Genomic DNA, 21787 nt, shown 5'->3' with positions numbered 1-21787 from the left:
ATTTTATTTTTGTATTTTAAAACACCTTGCACATTTATAATTTAAATGATACATTGTTTCCTGAAAGAATTATTGCATAGGAATATTGCAAAACTAAACAAAGGTATCTGAATACAGGTACTGTCATTCATATTGTCACTAACGTTTGGTAAATGCAATGCCTAACTGAATTACTTTCAAGAAAGTTTGATTACTACTTAGTAGAATTGAAGGTTGCGTTCGTGAATGTTGTACAGTTTTATTTGGTATCATTGGTTTTAAAATTTAATTGTCAATGTTTAAATATAAACTTAGACGAGACACCAATAATTATTCAAATCCCGCATCTGCCTTTATATTTTTAAAAGCCACAATGTATGGGCCCACATTTAGAGTAATATTTGTACCTTTTTGCTAAGTCTGATGTACAGTGGAGTCTCTTTATTAAGTTTTGTCATCTATAAACAAGTCTGCTGGCCATGGACATAAACGGACTGACCCGCTGTGTGCCATTTTTGTAAGGGTAGCGCATCGTAATCATTTCTCATAATTATGTCTAAAAATAAATAAAATTGTTGCAACAACCCGTAGACTGTTGAAATAATAACAGTTTCCTTGTGGCTTCATGAATTTAACAGGGTTATATTATCAGAGTTACAATTCTCCTGTTTTTATGGGTTTCAACACTCTCAGATGTCAAAATATTGCCTTGTCTTTCTATTTACAATTTTTAATGATTGAGATTGGCCAAACATATTGAGATTATGGTAGAAGCAATTTGGGCGATTACGGTTGAATGGTGTTTTGTTATAAAAATAAATACTGACTGCGAAAATGGTTACAGATTGCTGTGTTATTTCCGATGTAAATAAAATTACTATAGATGCTTTACACAACGGTCATCAGTTTCCTGGAATTTATCATTGCAATTGCAGTTAAAAAGCAACTGCAGCGAGAAGGTATTGACAAATGGCAGTTTATCATGGTCAATTTACTAAAGCATATTTTTTATTTTTCCTGTTCTAAAAACCCACTACTTATAAAAAGCGAAGATAATAAATTATAGGTGGAACAATGAGAAACCCCTTTAAGCAGATTGCAACATATTGTAGCAAATGTTTATATAATTGCAAATGCCGTCTAAAGAAAATTGTGCAAACCGTATTGCAGTTTTATTACAATAACGTGACGTGATTAAACTAAATATCCATTGCTTGACTTGCATACCACAACAAGGTGTTCGGGAGTAACTTAACTAACTGTAGCAAGTTTTTTTACTAAACGTAGTAAGCAAAATGTTTTACATGTTGTTAGGTGAGTCAAATCAAGAAAAGAAAGAATTTAATTTCTCAAAGAAAATTACAATGAAAATAAATAAATAAATAAATATATATATATATATATTCTTATATATATATATATATATATATATATATTCTTATATATATATATATATATATATATACAATTTAATGTAAATAAAAGTCGTTTGACAGGTATTTGGTCTTCCGATCATATGTTAGTTTGCTTATTTAAACACATATGTAACAGATACGGCCAAATACAAAATAATTGAATCGGAAAAAGTAAGTGCTCTGTGGTGTAATGGTAGCACATTCACCCGGCAAGTGAGAGATCCGGGTTCGACTCCCGGCGGAGCAAGTACTTTTTGCGATTCAACGTTTATTGAAAATATATATATATATATATATACATGTATACTAATTGCAATTTTCTTTGAGAAATTAAATTCTTACTTATATATAAAATGCTATTCAACATTTGAACAAATATCTAAACATTCAATTTTAACAAACCTATATATTTTTCTGAAGTGTTCATAACTAACGTTAATTAGACACTAAATCTATAACAAAGTTCGGTCTGTTTATGTGGTAGATCTTGAGAAAGACAAATCCAAGCTGTGGGAGACTTACACTACCGTACTTAGCAGGGTTGCCAGATTTTGGAAGAACATAAGTTTTTATTTATACAAATAACATATGACTGGTTTATTAAAAAAAAAAAAAAAAAAAAAAAAAACTATACACTTCTATATATGTCAAATAATACTGTGCTGTTTACTTACGGAAGCATGTATTATTTGACATCAATAAATAACGTAATGAAGTATATGTGGCCTAGCGTTATCCTGCCTTGTAAAATATGTTTATTACAATTCAGAATTATTTATTGTCCCTTAGTGACTATTTACAATAACAAATATTTTATTAAGTAATAAAGTAGTATTTCTAGAAATACATTGCAAATATGGCCTTAAGTAAATAACTAAAGTGAACTATTGTTATATTTAGTTCATGAAAATCCCTATTAATGGTAAAAAACAAAACAACGGCCTTACTCATAGATAATAATCTATCACATATTTATGGATGATCTGTCCATCAGAAGCCGATGATGCTTATAGAGAAATAAAGCTTCTATGAATAAAAATACATTTCGAACAAAGTATCTTAATAAGCACAAAAGCGGTATCCAATAATCCAATGCACGGTTGTAAATATTTAATTCTTTTTCTATTTAGAGTCATAACATAGATAACAATATGAGGATGTAAATTCAAAATTTTAGCTCAGTTACATTAATATGAAGTGAATGAAAAAATGTGTTTAAAAATTAAAATCAATCTGAACAAGCTACCATTTTGTACTGGCATAAGATAGCGACCTTGAAGTTTCCTGTCCATTTTTCCACAGAGATCTTCCAAAACAGGTGTAACTCGACGGACGTTTGCAATTTAGCATTTTTTAGTTCTCCATAAACTGGGAGATTTCGAGAAAAGGGACAAATTATAACAGGAAACAAAAATTGTAGTTTTATAACTTATTAGAATACGCGCAGTTTAGATTTTCTGTGTTTTAGCTTTTCAATAATTAATGTCAGGTATCCATAATTTTGATTCAACATGCATGTTCAAAAGACAAAAGAACATAATTACTGACATTTCAACTTATTTATGAACATTTAAAGAAGTTGGAATTGTACTTGACCTATTTTAATTTCATTATGTACCAACGCAAGTTTTCGACACACCGCTGACATAGCCCGACTGCGACTTTTAGTTTTACAGTTGTTTGTTGTAGTTCAAACTGTGGATATTGTCCCCAGCGAATAAATTGGATTTCTTGTCTAACTTTCACACAAACTCTTATTTCAGCCCGGCTTTTACTAAGACGCAGACTTACAACTCTATCGTTGCCAAATGTGATTTGAGCTGTGGCCCCTAACGGACAGAAGTTGCGTTGTTTCCGAGATATCCAAACAACCCTACCATTATGTTGTGTTGTGTCCAATATATTCAAACAATTGTACCACTATCGTTGCTAACATGTGATCTGAGATGACGCCGAGTCATCTCGGAGTATTTTAATAGCAAATCTTTTACAGTGTAGTAGTTTATTTCAAAAAAGTTTTCAAAAGAAGATCTTGAATAAGTTTATTGATTAAATTGTCTTTAAATTCCGTCTCCTGGTTGTAAGACGTAAGAATTGTCGTTTACTGATTAAATTCCAATGCCTACAGACAACGTATAGAACAAAGATGCCAGTTTTTATGCAAATTAGAATGTTAGGTTTCGTCAGTAGTAAGACTGGAACTGGCCTTCGGATTGAGATGAGAATATTCCAGTTACACTTCCATGCTTTTTGTTTTTATAGTTATTAATTTACATCGCAATTTTCCATGAAATGGATAGAAAAGAATACGCACGGTATAAAAGTACAAGATGCATACATCTGTTAAGTATAATACTTACACAAAGAGCATCCTTGTCACAAAGAGCGCTCCAGCCGGCACCCAGCCTCTGACACTGTTCCCAACACTAGAACAATAAAAACTGTGCTAACTTCACAAAGGTACAAGATCCTTGTCACAAAAAGCACTCCAGCCTGCACCCAGCCTCTGACACTGTTCCCAGCACTGTAACAATGGAAAAAAAAACTGTGCTAACTTCACAAAGGTACAAGATCCTTGTCACAAAAAGAACTCCAGCCTGCGCCCAGCCTCTGACACTGTTCCCAGCACTGTAACAATGGAAAAAAACTGTGCTAACTTCGCGAAGGTACAAGATCCTTGTCACAAAGAGCACCCCAGCCTGCACCCAGCCTCTGACACTGTTCCCAGCACTGTAACAATGGAAGCTGTGAAAAATTTGCAAAGGTACAAGATCCTTGTCACAAAGAGCACTCCAGCCTGCACCCAGCCTCTGACACTGTTCCCAGCAATGTAACAATAGAAAACTGTGCAAACTTCGCAAAGGTATTTATTACTAATTGAGATCTCTTGGCAGAGATACGTATAAAGTATATGACGCATTAATATGTTGATTTTAACGAGAACAAGAACAGTTTCTACTTATAATGCTTTGATATTGAATAAGTGTAATCGGAAACGGCTTAATGTCTTCACCTCATGACAATTTCCAATGTGTCTGTCTGTGTAAGAAAGAATTAAATCCTAAATAACCTTAACAATAGCCAATCTGTGCTGAATATGTTGCAACTGTTTTATTACTGTAGAATGCTATTTCTGAAAGGATATTGCATTTACTACAGCTTTAAAAGAAGTAAATTTCGTAACTTTAATACTGAAATAAAACTTTAATATTACGCTTTTAGATGCGTCAAACACATTATGTACTGTCTTTATTTAATACTGAGCTTCTAATAAAACTGGAAATAATACCAGTTAATGTTCTCTCGAGCAAGACGCATATATTATACAGATTTAATTCCATCTCACACAACAAACATTAAACTTCATTATACGACTAAAAGAAGGTAGGATTACGCCACACCATGCTTGGCTAAGGTTACTTAGCAAATTTCAAATCCATACCTTACACGGAAAATCGTATAGAAAAGAAATTTTAGGTCTCCCCGACAAGCAAAAGAGAAATTTTGTTAGCTTACTGAATTATAAAACTTCAATGACACTCAGCCAAATTTCAGTTTGGACATGCACAACCATAGATAGAACTTGATTTGTTAATGTAGAAATGAGGTTCCATGCAGCATATAAAGTCTGTAAATGCAAGATGCAATATTTCTCAAGAGGTCTTGCCACATGTTGTGTTGTGTTGATTCATATTATTGTACATGCAATAACGATTCAGTTGAAGTACAGGGGGGGGGGGGTACTACAGCACAAGAGTTCACTATAATAAAATCTTATAACGGACTTTAACATTGACTTTCCACTTTTTTCCTCTTTACTCTATCAATAACAATGTACACGTTAAAAATTAATATGATTGTAATCAGTTTGTTTACAAATTTATCTATTCTGCTATTTCCGCGTTCTCATCGTAATTACCCATAAAATATTCACTACCGCTCAGCCAAATCCTATGGAGAGTGATAAATCTTAAATAGATGTACTGAGTTTGTTTACACGTTTCTTCATCCTGGGGTTTTCGTAAAAATATCTCTCAGCCAAATACCTTAGAATGCAGCATAGGGCCTTTGTTATACTAGTTACACAGCTAATATAATCAAAGATAGAACTCGATGTCGTCTGTATAGAAGTTAAGCTTCTAGCAAACTCAAGTCTATAGGTAATGTAGTTCTCGAACTACCGTACAGACAAACAGAAATGACATTGTTCCGGCCCGTACTTGGATATGCTCTGTTAACGCTCAGCCAAGTACGAGCACGACGATATTATTGTGACTGTTCATTTTACTGAGTAGGAAAAATGTAATACGCACTTAATTTACGCTACATATTCATCAGTGTCTTGTAGTATTTAGCAGCTGTAAAGGTGTGAAAACCACACATCTGCTGCCAGTGAGTGTGCGTACAACGTACAGTTATCAGACCGGAAATGATCAGATCGACAACTTATTTGCCAGAAAACCCAGCGACCAAATAGAGAAATAGAGATACAGCAAAAAGAGTTATTGGATACCAAAATCCAGGGCTAACATGTACGGCTGGTTTGTATTTGGTATAAGCAGAAGAATGGAATGGATTATTTTTATTATACAAATGGAAATTTAATTGCTTATAAAGTACTGTATCCTGCCATTTTATTTTAGATTTAGATAAAAATGTAATAAATTGAATGTTTTTATGTTTTGAACAATCGAAATACATATAATAATAGTTTCGAAAATATAAAATATGTTAAGAGTTATACAGAAGAAGAACATTTACACAAATTAATTTCAAATTTTATGAGAAATTCCTAAATTAAAACCTTTTTGTACTTTTGATAGCTTAATATTTCACTTAAAATTTAAGTAAGAAAAATATGTGAGAATATTTAATTTTTTAGCCCTACTGCCTAAAACCTTTACTTACAATTATTGTCAGTTTTCTATTTTAAAAAAGTGCAAAATAATCGTGAGAAATAAACAACGTTAATACACTTTAGGTAATTTAATAGAAATTGACTGACCTGAAACCCCTTTTTATATTACATATTTCATTTTCTCAGATGCATTATTTTGATATGAATTTTGGAACAGCTTGTGTATGAGCTTGTACAATAATATCCCCATTATTAAGAACAGGGCGGAAGAATTGTAAGGTATTACAGAATAATCAGGGCTTAAAAATTGTTATATGTTTATCAGTATCTTGTGAAGATTCAAAACGGCATCGAGTTAGTACAAAATTTTGAAAAATTTAGATATTAAGTAACTACTCGTACAGGTGAACACGATAACTACTTTAATTAATTCATTCATACCAAACAGACGATATTACTTATGATATGGCTTAAATAATATCTAACCTCAGCCAGCTAAATAATAAAATTTAGAAACCTCTTTTCTAGTTGTCTTGATTATAAGTTATATTTACAAATTAAGTAACCAATGCAAATTAAATAATAAACAAATAAATAAAAAATTAAATTGACACGACAAACATGCCACAAAGTATACTTTATTGCAAAGTCAAAGAGTACATCTTTTATCAATGGGATAAATCTTTGCTAATAAATTCAGGAATATGTTAACACCCATAGTGTGAGAGAATTGAATATTCATATTTTACAGGCTGAAGTTAAACTATTCTTTTTATAGTCTGGGTGAAATCCGTACACTCTTTTGAAGGAAACAGGATTTTCAGGACATTAGCCACCAGTGATGCAAACGATTCAATTTGGTTGGCCGGTGAGTGCAGACTTATTGTGACATGCCTTCTGTAGTTCTGTTATAATAATTAGTATTTTGATTTGTTAAGTGCATGTTATATAGTATTGTGCATGGCGTAGACTCACAACATGGCGTTTCCTGACTTATGCATGTCACAACGCTCTGGTATGATTTGTTTATTTTAACCTAGATAGTAGTAATGTGTTACGTTAGTTATTCACTTGAGGAAGAGATCAGATTAAAGATCTCGAAACGTACTGATACTGATTGTTATTTTATTAATGAATGATGGCAACTGTCCGGAAAAATCCTTTTTCCTTCACAATCCTTCCATTGTCAAAAACAAACTTCTTACAATATTGATGACATACAGTTTTAAATTCAAGAGAAATGTCAACATTCGAAAAAGAGTTATAATATTTTAAATCTTGTGTGTTTTACAAGGCTCGTATATTAAATTAATTTTACTATTGATCTCTAAAATTAAATTCTTTCTTTCATAACAACTAATACCACTAATTCTGTCGGAAGGTTATTATTTTAATACTTAAGAAATTGATTAATCCCTTATATTGCGTCAAGTTCTTATTTTTTCTGGAGCACCGATTTTAATTCCATCTGATCGGCTCGCTGTTTAACAACATCAGCATTTCTGCACTCACTGCACTCACGTCAAACGTGATGCCGGTGCGCGGTGGAACTCAGCAATTATGCAAGGCTTACTGTTTGGAAACCTGCGACAGGGTTACGAAACCGTTTAATGAGGAGCCATTATTCTATTGGGCTGATCAGCTGAGTCTAACATTAGCCCAGTTTCCGCGGGGCCGGGGGCACACGTTCCCTCCTTTCACACGTAATTATACGGTATCAGTGCGGCGGTGGTGGCCGTACAATACACCGTAAACCAGCATCGGTCCTCGCGCATGCGCCAGCACCATTGTTGCACTTTATTGCCAGTCATTGTCCGAGTCACTGTTATTTAATTAGGACAACCTTATGTAACTCTGATTGCTATTCCAACCAAATTAGGGTGTTAATCGGATTACTTTATTCGTCCCTCCTCCCTTCCCTTGTGGCCTTTCTCTTTCTTAAATAACGAGTTGATTTACTCTGTACATTCTAGGCGTAGTAACATGTTTTACGATGAATACATTAGATACATGGAACGATATTTTATTTTGATTTAATTTATTGTTCATTGTAGAAGTGTATGTGTACAATGAAGCAAGTTGTTATTTTTATTTAAATTGTATAGAGTTCATTTATTTATGTTGTGTAAAGAAATTTAAATATTAATTTGTGTAACTGCCAGCAGTTTAGTTTAGTTTAGTTTGTTATGTAAAGTTCATATTAAGAGTACATTAATTTTAGTTAGGATGGCTGTTTTGGGAATAATTGAAGGTTTTGTACTTTGTTTGTGCTATATCATGTCCTGTAGCTGTCATGTAAAATTGAAAAATAAATAAATAAATATATGGAATGATGCCTTATAGAATGTTTACACAAATAGAACACTACGTTTCGAAGATTGGGATCCATCCCCTTCTTCACGTGTCACCCGAATTCTCTTACCTTATGTGGTGAGTGCAGTATGTGGTATTCAGTGAGCCTGCAGTGATATGATCAGCGGTTGATCTAACCACTTTAGGCCACAAGGCACATGCTTAAGTTTATTTGGGGTAACTCTCTGTTGTTACCTTTGACTTTGGTGGGTTCATCATTACATATTAGTTAGTTTTTATTTTTGTATGCTTGGCCTTATGCGTTAAGGTTTTACTGACAAAGTTAGTAGAGATAGTTTCAAATCCTCGAAACGTTGTGTTACATTTTTGTGCAAGAAATATTAAGATGACACTTTCGAAAACATGTTGTACTTTTCAAATCATCCATCCTCATTATTATAGTAAGAATTATTTTGATGGATTGACTTAAGGTTTTCCAAGACCAAGTCCAAGTGAGCAAGACCTTTCACTGTTAAAACCCAACAGGTAAGTAACTTTCATCTTCACTGTCTTCTGTTTTCATTTTCAGTAACCTTTTGATTCTCTTTCTATTTTTTGCTTCTTTACCAGCTTTTCTTTCTCTCCGAGTCGATTTTCTAAGTCTAAAGTCATATATCGAAAACTTTCCAGGTCAAATGCCTAGCCTATCCAAAATATTTAGTTTTCCTACCGCTTCTTCAATGAAACCAATGACTGCATATTTTGTCCCTAGTTTTAGTTTATTGAGTCTTACAAACAGTTTTAGGAATCCTTTGCCATATTAAACAAAAGAATTTCATTTGGGTTTGGTTTTTCCAATGAAGGCAGCGATATTTATAATTCTTTCTTGGTAAAGTCACTGTAAATTAGTTCTTTCCAACAATCCTAAAGTAATATAAATTATATAGAAATGAACAGTAACATGGCCTCACTTAACTGGTACAGTTACAAGAATCTCAGCAACGAAACCGTGCACACTCAATTTTAAACATTATTTTTGCCGCGAACCAATAGTTTTACATATAAAGTATTATATATTTTCCCAAACAGAAAGAAACAGAGTATCTTTTGATAAGGAAATATTTTACACCTAAAAAGAAAGGTCTCCCTTATAGGCTACAATCTGTAACGTTATAGTTAGACTTTCTAATTTGCAGCACCTTGGCCACTTCATCCCTTTTTCTCTGCAATAAACATGTACTCGTACATACAAAAATGCTTTAATGAATTTCATTTCATTTTGAAGCACGACCACCACTTTTATAGCATAATGAGTTGTTAGAGATCGAACTTCGCCGGCAATTCGTGAGCTCAGATAGAAGACTAAACCATCCCAGTGGCAGCTGAATATTCATCGAGGCCGTAAAAGTAATAATGATCTCGGTGCCCGGCTAGCGACAAGTGAACGGCTGATTGCTATGCACGGTAGCTGTCACGGCCGTCTGTGTGGTCCGTTTTGGCGGCAGGGCGGAAAATGAGGAGTGCAGTCGTAAGAAATAACCGCATTGAAATTGAAAGAAGCAATCACCGGTCGAGGGAGGGGCCAGTATTTGTACGAGTGTCAGCGGGTAAATAACCAATTAAGATATCGATAGCCATCACGTGGTCAGAGGACTACTTGGTATGCTGGTAGAGCCGGTAGCAGCCCGCGCCACGTGGGGGGTCCTCAGCGGTCACTGCAAATTTGCTTGCAAATGAAGTTTCTATTGTGGTGCTAGACAGAACTGCTCTTACAATGCTCGTGTGCGATGTTTTCATTAGACCTCATAAATCATAAAATAGTTATATCACTAAATACAATGTTAATTGAATTCTTATCACTTATCAAATGATTGCAGACGGGCGTCCTGACGCCGTAGTAGCAGGATCGTAATAGAGTAATTTAGAGTGGGGTGCGGTGCGGCGGGCACGGCTCCAACAGCAGCAGTAGTAGAGCGCGCACCTGTGCTCGACTATCCGACCCAAATAGCACATCAAATTAAACTGCCACGTTTCTAATCAAGGAGGCTTCGGACTGCGACCTTCCCCGGTATCGGTCACTCATTACTGAGCGCATGCACCGGCAAATTGCCGCTGTGTGAGTGACCCACATAGTGAGTGCGGTGCTCCGACCGGACCCGGGGCGATGGGGCGGAACGGAGCCGGGGTCAGCCCTCGCACTCCGGGCGTGAAACGATGAATGGCTACAGGTCCCGGCGTCCCGGCCCTGGGACAATGGAGCGTGCCGTGGCCTGCTGGGAACAGTTTACAATACTTGTGATTTATAACGATACAGCGATATGGGACTCACGCGACCGCTTCACATGAAAAATTGGCTCACTAGTGAGTTATTGTCTGGTGCATTCAGATCGCCGGTTGAATTTCGTTGCGTATCATTGTTAACTAACAAAAATGTATACTAAATAAAGAACGTATTAGTGATTTATTCTGCAAACTGTATGTTCTATTAAGTGAATAAACGATTCTTTTATCATTTTTAAAGATATTGTGTAATACATTTAATGTGGTAATTATATATAACTTTCATAAATAGGTGCAGACAATGATTTACTCCGGATATTCTTGTGTTAAATCGCTTTAGCACAATATTTGTTATTTTTATTATACAGATACAAGCGCGACTTACCAAATAATATTTAGCTTGTATAAACCGATCACATTGCTATAACGGTTTCTTATTTATAATAGGTTCATAATTAACGGAAAATATCACTCAGGAGACATAAAAATGACATGCAGTACAATACAAAATGATTGAATAAGTGTAAGCATTCTAGTAACTCTAAGACAATTGATATCTTTTGTATGAAATTTGTCACGATAATTGGAAATAAACATTTTGGTGTGTGTTACTGAAGGTGCATATTTGTAGCAGTATAATTTTAAAGATATCACTACGTTACCATTACCAGTACGTGCATGGATACGAATGCAACACAGAAAACTGGAAGGAGAGGACAGGCCTGATAGTATCGGTTCTGGCACTTACTGTGCTGACCTCTGTTTAATTACCGGACACCAACACGTGGACAGGTGGACTAACCACACTGGCTGTACTCAAGGCCGGATGTACAAATTTACGCCCTTGGGCACTAGATATTTTCTGCCTCTATCCCCCTCTCATCTCAAACCACAAGAATAACATCATAGACAGTAACCATCGAAAAATTGTTCTACCTTTTGCAAAAAGAAAGAAAAAATATTATATTAGGTTATACAGTGTAATATATTCTTTTCTTATAAATAACGGTATTCTTATATTAAAGGTATTCAAAATATAACTATTCATTGATCTGATATAAAACTGATATTGTAATAAAAGGTATAGTACAAAATATAAATATCTGATAGCTACAACAGAACTGCTTGTGTTCATTTAAACTGCTTACTCCTTGCTTTAACATTGAAAAGTCATCAATAACGTCATTTAAATAAAATTTAACAGTCAGGTCTTATTCAATACCAAAAAGAAATATAGACTAATTTTTGATCAACAATAGATCTCAAACTTTTTATTCTGGACAGTACAACATAAAACGATCTTTTAACTTCACAATCGGTGTACATATAAACAATTTAGGAAAATACGTATATTTGAGTATAAGTCCTAAAGGTCCTGTCACATGAGAACTTGTTAAGTTGTGATAAGGACATTTCTTCGCCACTCTCCGACTTTTCTTGATGTTAAAATTCCTTCAGTACCCATGTAAAAGTCCCCCTGAAACAACTCAACAACAAAAGACATTTCAAAGTCAGTTGCAAACATTTCGTGCACTGAGTTCGCTGCTGCAGTAATTTCATCGGAACTAAAGATGCGTAGGTTTATAGTAACGAGAATCTATTGAGAAATTCATTAAAGGCTAGTAATCTCTTATTTAGCTTAGCATGAATTTTTGTCGATATTTATCGCATAATAACTTTTCAGCCTTTGGTCTCAACTACAGTATCTTCATTGCTTGCCTTTTTCTTCTTCTTCCTCTGATTTAGATGACTAATTCGTCAACGAATTTCTTCCTTTTCTCTGATTGTTGGGGTTGTGTTTGTCATAAATTCAATGACAGTGTCACTATCAATGGGTTTTGATGGGTATGATGGGTTTTAGTACTCACTACGCTGACTTCTGTTTAATTACCCACTCCCGACACGTGGATAGGTGGACTAACCACACCGCGCTGTAGTGGTCACTTATTCTGAACAATTTTATCCAACATTTCAATAGCCTCAATCTTCAGATAAACCGGTAGGAAAGGACAGGTCTGATATAATGGGTTTTAGTACTCACTACGCTGACTTCTGTTTAATTACCCACTCCCGACACGTGGATAGGTGGACTAACCACACCGCGCTTTAGTGGTCACTTATTCTGAACAATTGTATCCAACAATCAATAGCCTCAATCTTCAGATAAACCGGTAGGAAAGGACAGGTCTGATATAATGGGTTTTAGTACTCACTACGCTGACTTCTGTTTAATTACCCACTCCCGACACGTGGATAGGTGGACTAACCACACCGCGCTGTAGTGGTCACTTATTCTGAACAATTGTATCCAACAATCAATAGCCTCAATCTTCAGATAAACCGGTAGGAAAGGACAGGTCTGATATAATGGGTTTTAGTACTCACTGCGCTGAGTTCTGTTTAATTACCCAATCCCGACACGTGGATAGGTGGACTAACCACACCGCGCTGTAGTGGTCACTTATTCTGAACAATTGTATCCAACATTTCAATAGCCTCAATCTTCAGATAAACCGGTAGGAAAGGACAGGTCTGATATAATGGGTTTTAGTACTCAATGCGCTGAGTTCTGTTTAATTACCCAATCCCGACACGTGGATAGGTGGACTAACCACACCGCGCTTTAGTGGTCACTTATTCTGAACAATTGTATCCAACAATCAATAGCCTCAATCTTCAGATAAACCAGTAGGAAAGGACAGGTCTGATATAATGGGTTTTAGTACTCACTGCGCTGACTTCTGTTTAATTACCCACTCCCGACACGTGGATAGGTGGACTAACCACACCGCGCTGTAGTGGTCACTTATTCTGAACAATTGTATCCAACAATCAATAGCCTCAATCTTCAGATAAACCGGTAGGAAAGGACAGGTCTGATATAATGGGTTTTAGTACTCACTGCGCTGACTTCTGTTTAATTACCCACTCCCGACACGTGGATAGGTGGACTAACCACACCGTGCTGTAGTGGTCACTTATTCTGAACAATTGTATCCAACAATTTCAATAGCCTCAATCTTCAGATAAACCGGTAGGAAAGGACAGGTCTGATATAATGGGTTTTAGTACTCACTGCGCTGACTTCTGTTTAATTACCCAATCCCGACACGTGGATAGGTGGACTAACCACACCGCGCTGTAGTGGTCACTTATTCTGAACAATTGTATCCAACATTTCAATAGCCTCAATCTTCAGATAAACCGGTAGGAAAGGACAGGTCTGATATAATGGGTTTTAGTACTCACTGCGCTGACTTCTGTTTAATTACCCACTCCCGACACGTGGATAGGTGGACTTAACCACACCGCGCTGTAGTGGTCACTTATTCTGAACAATTGTATCCAACAATCAATAGCCTCAATCTTCAGATAAACCGGTAGGAAAGGACAGGTCTGATATAATGGGTTTTAGTACTCACTGCGCTGACTTCTGTTTAATTACCCACTCCCGACACGTGGATAGGTGGACTAACCACACCGCGCTGTAGTGGTCACTTATTCTGAACAATTGTATCCAACATTTCAATAGCCTCAATCTTCAGATAAACCGGTAGGAAAGGACAGGTCTGATATAATGGGTTTTAGTACTCACTGCGCTGACTTCTGTTTAATTACCCACTCCCGACACGTGGATAGGTGGACTAACCACACCGCGCTGTAGTGGTCACTTATTCTGAACAATTTTATCCAACATTTCAATAGCCTCAATCTTCAGATAACCGGTAGGAAAGGGCAGGCCTGATATAATGGGTTTTAGTACTCACTGCGCTGACTTCTGTTTAATTACCCAATCCCGACACGTGGACAGGTGGACTAACCACACCGCGCTGTAGTGGTTAATTTATTCTGAACAATTGTATCCAACACTCAATAATCTCTAGATAAACTCATCTGAATTCAATCCCCCTAGTTGTTCATTCGCTTTTTGTAGACGTTGAGTATGGTCATGTCGTTATGTCAGGAGATGCTATTCTCGTGAATGTGTTCTGATGAAAGGTTATGTGTTCTGTTTGATGTTCGTTGGAATATATCTTCATAGACAAGGTGGAATGACCACATATTCCATAAGGTGCCTAAAAAACCTTACTGATGAATATAGGGGATACACCCCAAACAACAGGCCAAAACCTACCAAGAACTTCGCGCTCTAAAATGACTGGATTCCGGGGAATAAGGAAGATGCTAACACTTGTCTGTACCATGGTTCTGCTAAGAGCAGCTCTAATGTATATCTGTTGGTTCTTGGACGACTTTGCAGCATATAAATCACTCCACATACTACCTGTTAGTGATGGCAAGCCATCGAGTCTTACACAAATAATATCGAGTTTACAGAGCGCTTGTGTTCCCGACCCACTAGACCATATAAAGCCCCCGTTACCGTCCTAAATACTATAAGAACTTTACACCGCGCAAGCGGCATTGTCCATGATACCCCTCTCTTGTGTTGCGTATTCTTATAAAGTGGTATTTGACTCGGACTGGAATGAACATAATACGGGCTGCCACACTAAAAAACGCAGTCACCCTAGGATTTAAAGATAACCATTTTTATCTGTATGTATTCAAAACCGTTAGTTAATCTAAGAAGTAATCCAGTCCAGCCTTTCTTTAAACAGCTGTTAACCACCTTTATGATTAATAGCAATTTCTCCGCTCTTCGATTTTTACACACAGCCGGTCAATCTTGTAGAAAACAAGATGATTAAGGACGATCCGGAAGAAATATAAAAGAACAATGTATTTGATACGTTATGTTCTAAGCCATCTATTGAGGGCTGTAGGTTTTAAGTGAAACCCTAAACACAATAGATTATATTTAAAACAACCGTAAACTACTTTGTTAGATGAATGAGAATTCAAACATCCAAACTATCCTTTGAGAAGTAATAATAACAGGTGGTAATATTTCTGAGCTTTGTACGTAAGTGCTTTATTATTTTTAATTATTGTTACAAATATTTAGAGTTACAATGTTACGATAGTACAAAACCTAAAATTTCGAGTTAATTAACGAGATGATGCTATGGTTTCGACAATTAATTAACGTAAGAAATCATTTTTCTTATGTCCCAAAATTCCAAAAGAATAAATCTGTCTTGAGCAAATGTTGTAAAACGTTACACTACATTCGTCTTTCGATTAAGAAAATATAGTAATTTTCATCAAGTGGAGATAGGGGACGTGCAATCACCCGGAGGATGGGTGTGGAACGATTATGTTCCTAATGACGTCATCAAGGCGTAATTGGAGTTACGGTTGATACATGTCACCTGCGCCTGCTACAGCTACACTGTCTGTCTTGTGTGGTGTCACATGTCACACGAGTGACTTACAACGTAGTAATTAAGTATCGTAGTAATTAATCTATCACTCGATAGGCTGAAAAATTTAATTTTATCTGTCTATCTTTCCGCATGATAATTCGATAACGAAATGACCAACGGACTTGAAAGTTTGAATGAAGCTGCATTTCCATTTGAACAACATTGATGATGCTCCATTTCATTCCTTGGGATTTGGATGACAACGATTTGTGTATGTGATTTCAGCATGTGAGTAAAACGAAAACAATAATAGACTGGAAAGTCAATGTTTAAAGTTTGTAACAAGATGATTTCATTGCAATATTGGGTTGTAGTGCCCTTTCTCTCACACAGGAATTTTATTATTTTAGCATATGAAACCTAACTTAATGAACAAACATTTTAATGAACCATGTAGCAAGATAACTTGAGAAAGATTTCATCCGTAAAATTTAAATAATGCACGAAGCTTCATTTCTAAAGTGCTCAGCATGTGTTCTATGCACCATCATGTCCAACCATGGGATGTGGCTAAACGTGATGTTTGTGTAAATTTATTTTCTGGATGATTGTCTGTCTGCCTAACTATCCAGCTGTTATACACTAATTTATTTAGTGTATAAATAACCAACACCCAATCGTCTATGTTCATAGCTCTATACTTCACATTTTGCATGCAAGTTCTAGCGAAGCCTGATTCGGCAAGTGGCATGACGTACATATGCAGTTGCCGAATAGTCGAATGCCGAATATGATAGTCATTAACATGACGTACATATTAATAGACTATCTATTAATAGTAGTTCTATTAATAGATAGTCTACAGCTCATTTAATTCCAGTAGTTAGGCTACTATGTGGAAATCTTGCAATGACGTCATATGATTGTATTCAGTTTGTTTCCAAATTTATTTATTCTGCGATAATAATAACTGTTGTTATGATGGTTATCCATATGATAAATGTAGAAATATTTGCTGACGTTCAGCCAAATCATATGCAGTGACATGCCCCATAATCGAACTTGATGCTACCAATATAGAAATTGAACTTCATGCAAAATGTCGTCAACAGGTCAGTTTGTTTTCGAGATATCGTGCTGAACTCTGCTAACGCTCAGCCAAAAATAAAGAGTACTTGAATGTTACTTTTACTGTTAGTTGATTATGCAATGTGAGGGAACTTGCAAATACACACGTGAAGTTTATGAACGACAAAGGCTCTTTCTACGCGTTCGTGTTTATTTATACGAACAGGACTTGTAACGGATACGGCATAAATTTGTTCATGATGTTCAAGCAGGAGATATATGACTGGGAACTCGACAAAACACACATAAATAATAAACCGTGACGTATCGCTCGGGCTATTTTAGCAAACAATAAGAGTCGTATATTAATTTATACGGTTGTAAAATTATACTAATCTAGAGACGGTCGTAAACAATAAGTCAGAGCGGGAGAATAAAGCGTGAGGGAGTTTATGGAGTTGTTGAACCGACCTCTGTGACGTCACTCCACCGACTCTGACCAATACTCTACCTTATTTTGATTCCCATAAGAGATGAAATACTTGTTTTAGGATACTTGAAACTCATTTTGAAGTCACATACCAAAGTGTGAACTTGTATAACACAATGATATAACACAACCTTTTATTGAACCTATTTAAGATTTTAAAAGTATGCTTACTTCAAAATTATTGCTTCTGGCATTTTCATGGCATCAATATGGAAGATATTGGTCACCCTTACATTGACGTCTATAAAGACTCTTTAACCCTAAGGTCAATACATTTGAAATAACGAAAAAACGGCGTTGTATTGGAGTTTTAAATATAATTAAGATATTGCAAGTTGTTGCGTGTTTACAAATTACATCGATACTCGTCTTTAATAAGTTTTAATCTGTTAATCATTAAAGGTAATTGAGTAACTAAGAAATGCCATTTACTCTTTCTACTGATATATTCAGTCCTAAAATACAGTGCTTAATACTCAAAGTATAATTTGTAGGTTTCTGGAAATCTATAAGGACGCCATACTGAAACCTTAAAATATTAAGAATACACGTATTAAACTACTTACAAAAACTGCCTAGCTATAACACATGTATTTAAAAAATATTATATCCTGTACATTCTTCAAAAATATGTTATTGTTCGTCTAATAGTTTAATTGCCATTATAAAACTCACGACCGTGCATGGATTGCATTGCGAAAACTTTTTTATGTATGGATTACATTATAAATTAATCCAACAATATGTGTACGTCCTATCTTAGTACTAATATAGGCTTGGATCAGCTAGACGCTGATGTAGTTGCTGTGTTCATTTGTATTAAATGTTTCTTATTATTATTCCTTATTTTTAAAATTAATTAAATATTTCTTGAAATACGGTGATGTTTCTATGGCGGATAAGTATTCAAGGTTATACATTCTACTGCCTTCATGCCAACCTTAAGGGTTTCTGCAATCTGAAAGCCGTATCGTCGGCAGATCACTGCAATCTATGTTCCACACCAACCTGAAGAGATTCAGTAAGGTTGAAATACGGAATACCAATAAAATAATAGTTTTGGCTCTTTTCCTAACGTTTTCATTCCGAGCGGAGACAGTGGCTTATGGACTGTACTTCATGTGTGAACCATAATTGTCAGAAAGAATATGTTTGTGGTTCGTTCTTCTTTTGAAGCGAATGTGAAAGAAAATTCAATGTTACTTGTCTCAGCGATGTGGCTGCTACTGAAGCAGAGCCTTCAGCCAGCGGAATTGTGCTAATTGTCCTCAGCAATGTGGCTGGTACCGAAGCAGAGCGTTCAGTCAATGGAATTGAATCTGATGGAGGTTCAAGAGCGAACTGTTTGAACCGACGTGATGTTTGGCTTCGCCATCAGAGACAACTAACAACAATAGAGCCCTTCCGGTATACCCAGAAGCCATTCATTGTAGGTTGTTCTCTTTTTCTCAATTGTGCACCTGAACAAATCACTTAAGAAGAAGAATGAATCAGAAACATATTCCTTCCGAAGATTATGAAGTGCACTTCTTTGCATATGAAGTACAGAGCACCATGTGTTACCTGCACATAAGCAAACGCCGAAGTGTGCTTGTTCTGTTCCTGGAGTACGTTGAGCGTTGAGCACCGACTGACTATACTGTTGTGTTGTCACTGACTTGCTATTGCGCATAGTATGATAGGTTTGGAACCATCTTTTCCATTCCATAAGTCACTGACTTCGCTCGGAATGAAAGCCTTGTGAAGACTGCTATTCTACTAGTACTCCGTGTTTTGGTCTTACTGGATCTCTTCAGGCAGGTGTGCATCACAGATTACAGTGATCCATCCTACAACACGGCTTTCAGGTTGCAGAAAGCTTGGGGGTGGTGTAAAGGCACAACAATTTATTAATTTGTGATGATGAATAAATAGCCTAACACAACTACAATCTAGGTTTAAATAAAGGATCAAACTGTTTTATTGATTCATTTCAAAGGTATAATTACTTCATATCTGAGTAATTAATAATTTACTGCCATTTATATTATTTTATAAAGACTATCTTGAAATAAGGTCACATCGATAAAAAGGAGTAATAAAAAGTGCATCATGTCTTTCACAAACCTGTTTACAACATCCCTCAGGGTCTTATCTCATGATAAAGCTTTATCCGTGATGGATAAAATGAACTGCGGAAGCCAACTGACATGTAACACGTAAATATTGCACATATATTCTCGGTAAAAAGTTTGACTGCCCTTTCTTTTTACCACTCTTTTCCCCTAATATTTATATATATATATATATATATATATATATATATATATATATATATATATATATATGAAAAATTCCAAAATCTCGGTGGAGTTTATAGAGCTTTTTTGAAATAATACGATTTTAACTTAATGTTCTTGAAAATACGGCACGTTACACAATTGCTGAAAAATTGTGATACTTAATTAATATAGCCTATTTTCTTAAATGTTCTTTAGTTTCATAAATAATTGACTGAGTTAAAAAAATTATTATATTTGTATATTTGTATTTGTATTATGAAAAGTGGCATATTATGGTTATTAGTTTTCTCGCGCTTCAAAGTTAGGCCATAACTGGGGAATGAAGGAAGTTTATGGACAAAGATCGCCTAATCATGAATCTAGATAAGTTCATAAAAAAATCTTTATTAATTTATACAAATATATATTATTATAAAATCGATCTTTACCGCATAAGCTCCGCTGTAGGCGGCAGGAAAAATGCCTTAAAAGTTCCAACTGAGAAAAACTTTAAATTTTCGAGAATCGTACGTAGAAAATGTTTAAAAAAGCATATGTCTTAGTGATTATTTTTAATCCCATAAAAATATAAAAAAACTAAGAAACGTTTCAAATAAAGTTCACTGCATCAAAAAATCTCAGATCACGGACTTCATGATAAACATAAGTATTAACTTTATCAAAGGTAGCTTTTATACGAGAATGATATTTTAATTTAGGACTCTACAAGTTTTCAGAGAAATGGTCTTGATCGTTTTTGTTAATTTCCTTGAACTTTTTAGGTATCGAAACTAAGACCTCTCAGTTGTAGAGCTGCAACATTTCTTGTGCGTTTCTGTGAACATTAAGGTAGTGAACTAAACAATATTAGAGGATTAGTACTTAAAGGCGCATTCCCGGATACAAGACACAAGTAGAAATTACTATTTGCCCCTGGATCATGCCATCAATTTTAAATAGCCCATATTCATGTCAGTAAATTTATACGTCTAAAAGCTTGTTAAATCAACTTACTGTGTTGCAGTTGGTGTTTTGAAGACAAGTACTCCCTGAAGGTTCTTCACCGGGAAACTGTAACAAAGAAAATGTATTTAGCAAAGACATCATAAACATTCCGCTCAGTGGGTAAAAACACTATTTTAGTATTATAATAATCAATATCTTCAAATAAAAACTCTGGGATGAATATGAAACAACAATAAAACTTTTTTTTCATTACATTCAAACACATAAACCAATATTTAAAACTTTAAATATTGGTTTAGTGTTTAAATGTACGAGTAGTTAAGATAACAGTAGCCAATGTAAGCTCCATCTTCCACAATAAAACATAATTAAAATCATTCCAAAACAAATAATATACAGTATTCTAATTTAATTTGTATTGGTTCTGGTTATATATATATATTGCAGATGAATCTCATAGTATTCTAATAAAGATGAGAGAAGGAACTGGGGTTATATCTTTAAAATTCGCTTTTGCAATAGTCGTTATTAGGTATAAAAATTTAAATTGTCTCCAACATTAAAACTTATATTAATATATACTTAAGGTATTTAAAATAAGACTTTCGGAATAAAAGCAGAATAACTGCTTGTCGGTAGACCTCCAATCACAAGGCTGAGAGTTAGTTCCAGGATAGCTCGCAAGGGATAGTAAAGCAAAACTAATACAATGCCAGGGGAGGGTTCGCGTGGAAATGTAACCTACTTTGGCGACAGTTTACGACAAGTCGCATTATGTTCCTCTAACTACTGTAATCGTGATGAATAACTACTGCAGTTATACATGATGATCAGAGGTTTATGTAGTAAAGTTTGGAACAAAATAAGAGAGTTCCTATTTCTTTAAAAACATTTTTTACGCATGAATA

The 21787-nt window shown here is 35.2% G+C and overlaps 1 protein-coding gene across 1 annotated transcript in view; it reads right to left on the bottom strand.

Moving 5' to 3' along the window:
* LOC124356975 overlaps nucleotides 1-21787 on the bottom strand; it is a 114698-nt gene that overhangs the window by 41182 nt on the left and 51729 nt on the right. Inside the window, exons 2-3 of the mRNA XM_046808320.1 lie at nucleotides 20928-20984; nucleotides 3755-3820 (exon numbers count right to left, since the gene is read on the bottom strand). Coding sequence (XP_046664276.1) covers nucleotides 3755-3820; nucleotides 20928-20984 — 123 coding nt within the window. The remainder of the gene's footprint in view (nucleotides 1-3754; nucleotides 3821-20927; nucleotides 20985-21787) is intronic.

The sequence above is a fragment of the Homalodisca vitripennis genome, chromosome 3 (assembly GCF_021130785.1).
Source record: "Homalodisca vitripennis isolate AUS2020 chromosome 3, UT_GWSS_2.1, whole genome shotgun sequence".
In the NCBI taxonomy this organism is placed as follows: Eukaryota; Metazoa; Arthropoda; class Insecta; order Hemiptera; family Cicadellidae; genus Homalodisca; species Homalodisca vitripennis.
Note: the sequence above shows the minus strand (reverse complement) of the source record. Positions and strands in the feature narration are given on the sequence as shown.